The sequence below is a fragment of the Microtus ochrogaster genome, linkage group LG4 (assembly GCF_000317375.1).
Source record: "Microtus ochrogaster isolate Prairie Vole_2 linkage group LG4, MicOch1.0, whole genome shotgun sequence".
In the NCBI taxonomy this organism is placed as follows: domain Eukaryota; kingdom Metazoa; phylum Chordata; class Mammalia; order Rodentia; family Cricetidae; genus Microtus; species Microtus ochrogaster.
Window position 1 is genome coordinate 62,053,391 of NC_022030.1, and position 10,923 is coordinate 62,064,313.

The 10,923-nt window shown below is 47.6% G+C and overlaps 1 protein-coding gene across 9 annotated transcripts in view; it reads right to left on the minus strand.

The window, feature by feature from the left end:
• Window positions 1-10,923, minus strand: part of Agap1 (ArfGAP with GTPase domain, ankyrin repeat and PH domain 1) — a 456,884-nt gene that overhangs the window by 120,267 nt on the left and 325,694 nt on the right. For 7 of the 9 annotated variants that reach the window (XM_005361712.3, XM_013351735.2, XM_013351734.2 and 4 more), the window contains one exon: window positions 8,587-8,745. The exons of the other annotated variants lie outside the window; for them this stretch is intronic. In XM_005361712.3, the coding sequence (XP_005361769.1) occupies window positions 8,587-8,745 (159 nt within the window). The remainder of the gene's footprint in view (window positions 1-8,586; window positions 8,746-10,923) is intronic. 9 annotated transcript variants of the gene reach the window in all.

A 10,923-nucleotide genomic window follows, 5' to 3' on the forward strand; every position in this document is an offset into this window, starting at 1 on the left:
CCAGCCATCCTCTGCCTCTGTGAGTCCATGTCCTCCCAGCCATCTGAGGAGGTTTTTCTAACTGTCCTTTCTCAGGGCTCGTTTCTATTGACTCTTCTTCATGCCTTATTTTCTTAAATGCCCTTTAGGTCTCTACACATTTACAACTTCTGACACAGGAGGCAAGGAAAGCCTGAGAATGATCTGACCTGACCATGGGCTGTAGCAATAGCTCGGTTTTGGTAAAGTGTTAGCCATGCAAGTGTGACGACCTGAGTTCAATTCTCTGAAAAAATCCAAGTGTGGTGGTGTGCACTTGAAATTCCAGAATTTGGGGCTGGAGAGATGTCTTGGTAATTAAGAGTGCTGGCCAGTCTTCCAGATGACACAGGTTCAATTCCTAGCAGTCATATGACAGCTCACAACTGTCTTTAATTCCAATCCCAAGGTATACATCCAACAACCTCCTCTGGCCTCTGTGGGTACCAGGAACAGACACGGTATACAGACATACAGTCAAGGAAAACACCCAAAAACATTAACAACCCCCCCAAAAAAAGGACCCCAAAAAACCAAAAAACTTGTAGCTCTGTGGACTACGGTGGTTTGTGAAAGATATTCCCCCATATGTCTTAGGCATCTGAATACCTGGCTCCAGTTGTTGGCCCTGTTTCTGGAGACTTAGGAGGTATGGAGACTTGAGGAAGCATGTCACTAGGGGTGGTCTTTGAAATTTCAAAAAGTCACAGACAGGGCATTCCCAGTAAATATTCTCTACAGTTCAGAGACATGAGCTCTCAGCTGCTCCTGCCATTATGGATGGTTACCACTCTAGAACTACAAGCCAAATAAACCCTTTCTGCTATAACATGCCTTGGTTGTGGTGGTTTATCTCAGCAATAGAAGAGTAACTTAAGACAGGGAGGCAGAGACATTTGCTGGCCAGCCTAGCCAAACTGGCACATTCCAAGCAAAAGTCAGACCCTCTATCTCAAAATACAAGGTAGATGGTGTCCTCATGAACAACACACGAGGCTGACCCTGGCCTCACACACAACAGATGCATCTACACTCTCACATGAAGGCACAAGACCTAGATTATGCCAACTATAATATATATGCCAACTATAGTTGATGACTGCAGGCGATGGTAGTATTACAGTTTTTCATACTGCTGGACTGCCAGACTGAATTTCTGACCAAACCACAGAAATTCCAAGGGAGTATTTTCTAGGCCTAAGAATGGCACTCAACTATGAGACAAAGTCTTATCAGGAATTCATGGAAGATCATTCAGTCTTCTTTGAAGTTGAAGAAATAATGAACACACTCAACATGTCATTTATGCTTTCCCACCAAACTACAATGGACGCTGAAGTAGTCTATCTTAAACTAAAGACAAAAAACAAAACAAAAAAAAAATGTGACTGAAAATGTACGGGACCCAAACAACAACAACAAACCCAGCTAAATAATTTCATAAAGTTCTGGAGTTAAGCTTAAGAACTGAAGCAACTAAAATACAGTTCTGTGTTAGGGCAGTGAAAAACGGTCTCTGTGTTGGCAGACTTTGTGTCAACTTAACACAAGCTAGAGTTGTTTGAGAAGAGGAACTTTAACAGAGAAAATACCTCCATGAGATCAGGCTTTAGGCAAGCCTGTAGAGCATTTTCTTAGTGGTTGATGTGGATGGGCCCAGCCCATGGTGTATCACCATGGTCCTGGGTTCTGTAAGAAAGCAGGATGGAGTAGGCCAGTAAGCAGCACCTCTCCAGGGCCTCTCCATCGGCTCCTGCTTTCAGGTTCCTGCCCTGTTTGACTTCCTTTAATAATAAAAAATGATGAAGAAGTGTAAGCCAAATGACCCTTTTCAGCCCTAAGTTGGCTTTGGCCATAGTGTTTCATTGTAAGGCAGCTATAAAGTGGGGATTGTGTGTGTGATGGTGGTGCTGGACCTACGGTCCGAGGAGATGTGGGAGAGGAGACACACTGCCTTGCTGTTCCTGGCCCTGTCTGTCACTCTTCATATAACTCACATGGATCCTGACCGACTTCAAAATCCCAGCACCGTCCCTTTGGGAACCCCATCTGGGCACATTACTGCTATTTCACGACCCATTTTGGAGTCTTTCTGTGCCTCACCTCCACCTGTTGCCCTGATGTCCACCCACTGAGCTTCAAGGATGCCTTGTGCCACATCTCAGTCACCACATGCCCTCCTTATGTATACAGCACATGTTCTCAGCCTAAAGAGATCCACGTGGTACATCCCTCTTCTTGGGGACTACTACCAATGTGTGTCAGGGCCCCACTGTTCATGATGAAGGGCTTAACTGCTCTAATCTTCCCTTTGTATCTGAAAGGGACTGGTCCAGGACCCTCTGGGATACAAAAAGCAATGGATGCTCAAGTCTCTCATATGGAAGGAACTCATACACATTCTCCAGACTATTCAATACCCTAACCAGCACAGATGCCGAGGACATGGGTACTGCTTCAGGACAATGACATGTCTGCACGTGCTCAGTATAGATGCACAGTTTCTCTGTGTATATGTCTGATTGGTATACGATTCAAGCAAAGGCACCAGGTCGGAGGGTAGTCTGGATCTGCTGAGTGAATGAATGTATGTTTGTGGCCAGTAGAAGCATAGTAACCTGCGTGTGAGAGTGTGCGGGATGGCCCAATCATGAAGACATCTCTCCTCCTCCTCCCACTTTCTCTCCACTTGACAAATACATTTCAATTTGTTTTCTCATCGATTATCTGTCGCTCTCCAACCTGGAGAGACTCTGGAATTGTATGGCTTCTACTCCACATCCAGGCCCAGGGTGGTGAGGTGGCACAGCAAACAGTCAACAAGCACTTGTGGGACAAATGGCAAGAGCTGCTAAGTTAAGTGACACCACATAGACAGATCTCTACCTACTGTCCTCTGACTGTCCTCATGACTCGGTGTCTTAGCTTCCTTTCCTTTCGGACAGAGTCACTCAGGGGAGAAAGGTTTCAGGGCTCAGTCACAGACCCTCGATGGAAGAAGTCCCAGCTGCAAGAGGGAGATGGATGGCCACCCTGCAGCCTTAGTAAGGAAGGAGCAGACAATGGCTGGCGCTCAGCTGACATTCTTGCCACTGAGGCTGCTCAAGTGGCTACACATTTGAAAACACTGGGGAACATTGCGATTCTCTTGGTCTATCTCAACCCACATGAATCCAATTTCTAATGGTTGTCCCAGAAATTGCTGCTTATGTATTTAGAGATTGGTACTCACTTTGTGGCACAAGATGGCATGGAACTCACTATGCCGCCCACATTGGTCTTAAACTCTTACCAATCTTCCTGTCTCTGTCTTCCAAATGTTCCATTACAGGTATGACCCACAGACTTGAGTGTTTTTAAAAAGCATCCAAGAGGGCAATCCAAGACTGAGAACCATTTTGTAGAACAGAAAGGTTAGAGCTTCTGAGGCAAGGGCAAGGAGAAAGTTGCTGCCACCGTGTGACCTCCAGCCTCCATCTTCTACCGTCCTATCAACAGAAGACAGTTTCTGAGCCTGCCCTGCCTCCTGCCACCTGCTTTATGTTCTTAATATGTCCCAATTTGCCAACATCTTCCTGAAAATGTAACTCCACAAAGGAGCAGAGAGGGCCTGGTGTCATCCTGCAGACAAGCTGTGCTTAACTCCTGCTCCTGACCCTCAGGGCTTGGTCCCCCCTTTCAGCTGTTTGTACAGGAGGCTTGTTGAACATGGATCTAGTCCTTTAGTTCTACCATCTGAGCCATTTTCAGTTCAAGCCTGGAGACTGAGGATTAGGTAAGGGCCAAGGTCCATCCCCTCTGTTCTTTGCAACAATACTAACAGCCACAGGCTGCCCAGCCCTCTCCTTGCTGCACGGTCTTCCCAATCCTCGGCACAGTGGTATCCCCACTTCATACAGCATCCCTGGGATGTTAGCACAGCCTAATGTGCTCCGCGTTGGTTAGGCTAGTTCCCCAAATTCCTGCCCTGTCTGAGTTCCCGCCTTGGTTTCACTTGATGGACTGTGACTCGGGATACGTAAGCCAAACGAACACTTTCCTCCCCAAGTTGCATTTGGTCATGGTGTTTCATCACAGCAACAGTAACCGTAACTAAGACAGGCCTTGTCAAGCAGTAACTATTTAGTGAATGTCAAGGTGTGTCCACTGGTAGTGGCAACCAGATTGCCACTGAGCTTGTGATGTCACCATTTCTGCTACAGCAGCAGTGGGAGAAGCTGTGTAGAACTCAGATTGCAGACAAGGCCCTGCAGTGACTCTCTCGACCCTAGGCTGTATCAGGAGACCAGGCCTTGCTGCTACTGCTATGCGATTTAGCTAACCCTACTCACGACACTCTTCAGTGGGTGGGGTACTTACTCCCATTCTGGTTATTACCCACCAGATCGCCCTTCTTGAACCATTGTTACTATCAAAAATGCCTCCAGTTATCGATGACTATTCCCTAGGGGACTCAAATCACCTCTGGGAGAGAACCAGTGATCTAGAAGACTCTGAGCATGGGGTCTATAATGACCCATTGTCAAACATTCCTAGACTTTTGTCTGGTGGTATTTAGAGGCCTGTTGGCCTTTAGGCATGAAAGTCAGTGCTCCCTGTGCTGGTAACTGGGGTGCTATGTGGTTGTCCTACTTCTCCTGGGTCAGCAGCTACTGCTGGAAATAGCTGATAGCCAGGAACTAAGGAGGCAGAGTACAAAGTTACTCAGCATTCTGATCAGGAGGGAAAGAAATCCACCTTCCCCCTGTGGCTGGCTACCCAGGAAGCTCCTGCTTTTTCTCAGACCACATGCAGAGAAGGGAGCCTGGGCCATCCTTCTAATGAGGCTGCCTAGCATGGTGTACAGAGCAGACCCCTGCCCTGCAGGGGCTGAGACAGAGTGTCAGCCTTTGAGATGTGAGAGCACAGGGGCCGAAGGTTGACTAACCAGGGGATGGTTCTCCAATGCAAGAAGCTTTGGGAGGGACTGACAGAGGGGCGTTCAGGATCCATGGGTGAAGAGCAAACATCTCTCTTCCATCATACAGTTCCCTAAAAAAGTAAGCACTATAAAAAAAGACAGGTAATGTGTATGATACTCTATCTTAATTCTCCGCGCAAGTCCTGTTTTAGAAAACAAAACCACAGAAAGAAAAGAATGTATTAAAAGTGTGGTCTTAGCATGTCACGGTTCTCAGGAAATGAATGTCAAGATGGGAGGCATGAAACATGGTCTAACCCTCCATTCAAATTAAAGTTGCATAAGCTAACAACTTGGTCAAAGCCAAGCAGTGTCACACTACTGCCACCTTCTGGTCAGGTCCTAAAATTGCCAGTATAATACCCATAAAACTAACAACAAATCTTCCCAAACAAATACCCCAAACCATCAAATTAAAACAAAGACAGTTAAGTTTTAGTCCTAATCCACAGAGACAGCATGATTGCTGGAGCCCTTCTGTTATCAAATGCAGGGTTGCTGACCTTTCTTGGATGCATGCAGCATAAGATAACAACAAAACAAAGTGAAGATGATCACCAGAGAAATGGTGCATTAAAATAGCCATGCACAACATTTGCATAATGGGAAAAATACTTGAAAATTAGCAAAACTTAAGCAGTTCCTTATCAGAACCACTGACACAACCATACATCCTAGCAGGAAGGCATACAACTGACTGGAGGCCCACTCTACCCCAATCATGCAGGCACGCAGGTACAAATACACATACACAGACTCCAGGTATGACTTCCCTGAAGAAACATAAAAGCCCAAATGGTGTTTGTGCTCAACACTGTCAAAGCTACATGAGCCCGGGAGCATGAAGGGAGACTGCAGAGAGCTGAAAAGTTATATGGAAAAATGTATTCACCATGGCAGCCATACACTGAGACAGAAGATAAATTGTTAGACTGAAGCCATCTGTGGAAGGGTGGTGCACTCAGAACACCCTGACAGTCGGGGAGGAGGGGTGAGGGTGCCGCTGCCACAGCAACGGCCACTGCTGAGGCTATTAGCCAGGGCTGGCACAGCACTTGCAAGGGATGGTATGGATATGGGTATTTGTGGCAGTGTTGGGGGAGTGGCATACAGGGTCAGACACTTCGGAACAATAAAAGACTAATTCACAGGGGCCTTGACATTGGTTCTTGCCCTTGGCACAGAGGTGATGCATCTAAAACAAACATCTTGCCTTGACATGTGCTATGACAACCAAGTTTGCTATAGATGGCCCTCCAGGGCCCCCTGCTTGCAGCAGGAACACTCACTTCTAACACTTCCAGAGAAAATTACTCGTAAGAAGATGATAAATAAAAAATAAAAAATAATGGGCTTCCAGCAAGGGTTGAGGAAACCCTCAGCCAATAGCAGCTGCAGAGATAATTGTTCTGAATCTATCAATAATGCTAAGCTCCTCTTCATTGACTGCAAACACCAATTTCTTTCACCCAGGATTATAAGTTGGTGTTCCCGGGCTCACTACTGCCATTAGGGTGATAAACAGTTGAGACCACAACAGGATCTGACATGTAGATCAATTCTGGGTCCATAAAAAGTCTACACAAGAGGTTCCAGGACAGGAATTTACAGCCACCAGTTTTTTATTCTCTCTTGCTGCAAAAATTACTTCTGTCAAACACTTAGGAGAGTGAGGAAAAATGTAAAAAAATTAATTTTTCATGTACTACTGGAACAGCCTTTTTCAGTGCAGAAGTACAAGACGAATATACTCAGCGTTTAAAAAATTACACGTCGCAGCATGTGGTACTTAGTGGAAGAGGGATCCAATCCCCGGTGTTGCTCGCAAGCCAGCAGACAGCAATTTGAAACCCTGAACAGAGCTGTCTGGATTTTCTCTGAGGGCAGATGCCGGGCTCACGTCAGCATTGCCAAATTATATTAGACGTTTAATTTTAAACCTCAGGTATTTAATGTAAAGCTCTACAACAGTAATAGCCATAAAGCAGTGGGGCATTCCATCTCACAGAATGGGTTCCTCTTGCCTTCTCCTCTTAATTTAGCCAGAGCCTCCTTCCTCCAGTTTTACCCACTACAAAGTCATCTATCTAATTAGGAGTTGCTCGTAGCTGCTTAGAGGCAGAAGCCCCAGGGGTACCTGTATGTCAAGGGGAAAAGATGGAAAAGTTCTCTGAAGCTGAAATCTTAATTTAGGGTGGACAGGAGGGCAGAGCAAACAGACTTCTAGTGCTGGGCAGAAGATAAGCCCTTCACTCTGCTGGTGGAGGTCAAGTCTAATGGTCCTGGGCCCTGCCTGCACTGCAGCCAAGTGGCAAGTTCCTGGTACCCCTGATAGACAGACCAGAGACATGTGGTTTGTGTGTGTGTGGGGGGGTGAGGTGAGTTGGTGGATAAAGTGATTATACAAAGGAAGGTCTTGTATCAACCAAGTGAAAGGGAAAACATGACGGAAAGTCCTCACACTCGTCTCTTTGGTTACTGCCATGAAGGACAGAAGGGCAATGTCTGGCGATGAGAGGTCTTGGAATGCACTTAACACACATTTTACTTAACTGTCCCGTAGGATTCTGTGCTTCTGTGTTCCTTAAAAATGGTGTGGGTTGAGGCTGGCCTCTGATGGATCTGCACACTAAAGGTGGGATGGGACTAACCAGAGGGAGAGACTATATGGTAACCCCGAGTGTTTGGGTGCAGCCTGGGTTCCTGCCCTTCTAGGCAATTCCTGGAAACTGTCTGTCAGATAGTCCTTGGTTCAGACCACCTTTCCTGACCCCACTTCTCTCCTGCATTTGGGCAGGCTTGCTCGGAAGCATTTGCTTGGCCCCGTCTGCTGGAACACTGTGGAACAATCAGAAGACGGTGTTTACCCAAAGCAAGCGTCCTGTAGCAGCAGCTGGTGGGTCCACAGGGAAGACCTGATGTGGAATCTTTTAATTAGAACAAATTATGCTAAAATGATTCTCAAACCCTGTCTGATAGATTACATACAACAGTGGGAATTCCCTTAAATACCGGTGAACAGGCCACAGACAGAATGCCACAGGCAAAGCAAGCTGCACCAGCCAGTGCATGGGGCACAGTGCATAATTCATGTTGTGACGCATACGTCAAAAGGCAGTTTCCAGGGTGCCACATCTGTCCCCCAAGAAGCAGCCACACTTGTCACAAACTATGAAAATCTAGGAGAGATGATGGCAGAGGGAATTCCCCAGAACTTAGAAGCTACACCAGGAATCTTGGAAGACTAAGAGGCAGAATGAACAGACGGGACAGTACGAACTATGTGCAAATGGCGAGATGCTCGCCATCCATGGAGGGCAGAAGACTGGTATGAAACAGCTTTCAACTTCACCATGTCTCTGTTGCAGAAACACAGGTAAGATACTTGTCCCCTCCTCAGCCTCAACTTCCAAAGCTGACCAGTAAAAAGGATTCAAGGTCTACGCCCTGAGCAGAGAACAGATGACTGATGGGATGTGCATGAGACAGGAGATCAAGGACAAAGTGCTCAGATGACTGGTGAGACATGTGTGCCACTGTCAGAGCAGCCCCATGGCACCATGCTCCCCGTGGAGCATGGATGCCCTGGGCACTGAGCCCACTCTTACCACTGCTGATGGCTGAGTTTGCAATGACTGTAGCGTCACTCCACTGGTCGGCACTGGAGACTGAGTAGGAGCGCTGGTGCATGCCATCGGGTCGGCTGTTGAAGGAGACCAGGCTGATGCCGCTTGCCATCTGAGACCCAGACGTACTAGTGACATTCCCTAGGAATAAACAAGTCAGATGAACACCACGACGACTGCAGACCACAGAAGCCAGTACGACCTTGTCTAGGGGGCTTCACGCTGGCACACACTGGTACCTGACCTTTGTGCATCATGAAGTATAAGATTATGAGGAAGAAAAGGGGGCTGTGAACGCCAATGGTGCCCCGCTGAGCCCGGGGAAGGAAGGCTGCAGACACTGCCCACAGAACGGTTACAAAGACGAGTGGCCCTGCTACAATCTCTAAAGACAAGAGAACCAGTGAGTCCAGCAAAAGGGCCGCCACAGGACAAAAAGAGCACCACACAGGCTCACCCACTGGGCGCCAAATACTGGGTCCAAGGGACGTTGTTGATGGGGCAGCTACCCCTTATGATCAGCACATAGCAAGTCTCCAGAGGCGCCACGGTGGAGGTGGGAACCCTGACTCCTGACCTTATAAAGATTCTGCAGAACAAAAACGTCACCCCAGTGGCTTCGGATCTCACACAGACAATGAAGAAAGATAGTTCTGTTGTAGGCTTAATGATTTGAGTCAGTTGCTCAACATTAAAACACATTATTCATCATACCAATTTTAGACTCAAAAATGTAATTAGGTGCTTTCTTCTAAGGCTAAGCCAATCATGCCCACAGCCTGTGGATGTGTCTGTTAGAGAGACAGGGATAGAGGGATAGGAGAATCTTTGGAGATATTGGCTTTTATTTTTTATTTTTTAAAGAAAGGGTCTCTCTACATAGCCCTGGCTGTCCAGTAACTCACTATGTAGACCAGGTGGCATCAAATTCACAGAGAAGGCATGCATCACCATGCCTGGCTGCTGGTTTCCTAATTTTTAATTTTCCTAGTTGTTCTGGGTTCAGAACCCAGGAAGTTCTTCTAACCTGTTTCAGTGGAAGGTTTTCATGGGGTGTGGCTGTTAAGTGAGTGGGCCATTAGCTGTTCCCAAATCTGGCCAACTTTCAGATTTTCTCCTGGAAAACTAGGGGCTTAAAAACAAATCAGGCTTCTGATTCTGTAAGGGACAGGGCTGGAAGAATTTGCGTTCTCATGCCCTCGGGCACACACACGTGAACACACACGTGAACATGTACACGGGCACACACTGGCAAGGTGAGTCCTTTGCTGAGAGGCAGCATGGAACAGAACCACACATGCTAAGTGAAGCCTGGACTGGTGACTGTCTCAGTGCTACAACACAGCACCAGAAGAAAGCCACCTAAGGGAAGAAGTTCGCCTTTGGCTCGCCTGTGAGGGTCCATTCCATCGGTCACATTGTAACTCCGGCCCGGAAGCTGAGCACCACAAGTGCTAGTGCTCACCGGGTCCTCCAGACTGATTCGGTCTGGGGATACAGCCCGTGGAAGAGTAAAGCTCATGTGTGTGAGGGGGCTCTGGTCAAAACCTCAGGGCCGGCCTGCCTCACCTGTTATGTTCTGAAGGCATAAGAGTGTCTGAATACCCTGGAAAGGAATCACACTATTCTGAGACCCATGTTCTGGGTGACAGTGCCATGAATAACAAGACCCTGCTCTTGTCCCACTCCTCCTAGAAGTTGGGAGGGGCCACTGTTATCAAGGAGACATTACACACAGCTGTTGGGATTCTTCACATGCCTCCTCTGAGGCCACCCTGAAGCTGCCTCTTGGTAAACTCCTTCCCATAGTACAGAGACAGCATCCTCCGGAGTCGGTGAGGGCTCCCTCCACAAGAAACAAGAGCTGTGCTCTGAGCCTGTGCCAGCCATGTTCCTGCTGTAGCGCCTCTGCCTGGCTGTTCTCCTGGGGCCACCCACATGGGCTGTGTCCATTGCCTCTAGGGTCTCAAGAGCAAGACTCAACTAAGAAAGTAGGCAGGGATATAAAGGAGGGGGGCAGTGAGAATCAAGGTTCCAGCTCTGAGGTTGTTTCCTGGGCCTGCCTTAAGCTGGCTGGCTGCTTCTCTGCTGGCATGGTACTCATACTTTTCCTGGGCGCCCTGAGGTCACATACAAACCCTTCTGGGCTGTATTTATAGAGGAGTCACTACATGCTACACCAGTCTCCCCCGATTCTCTCCCATTTCTATCTCATGAGGTCCTTCAAGATAGAGGCTGTGGGACACGCCTAACACGACAGAAAAAGAGCAGTGTTAGAGTCAGGGTGTGGTGGGGCACAGAGAGAACCACAGTGCAGGA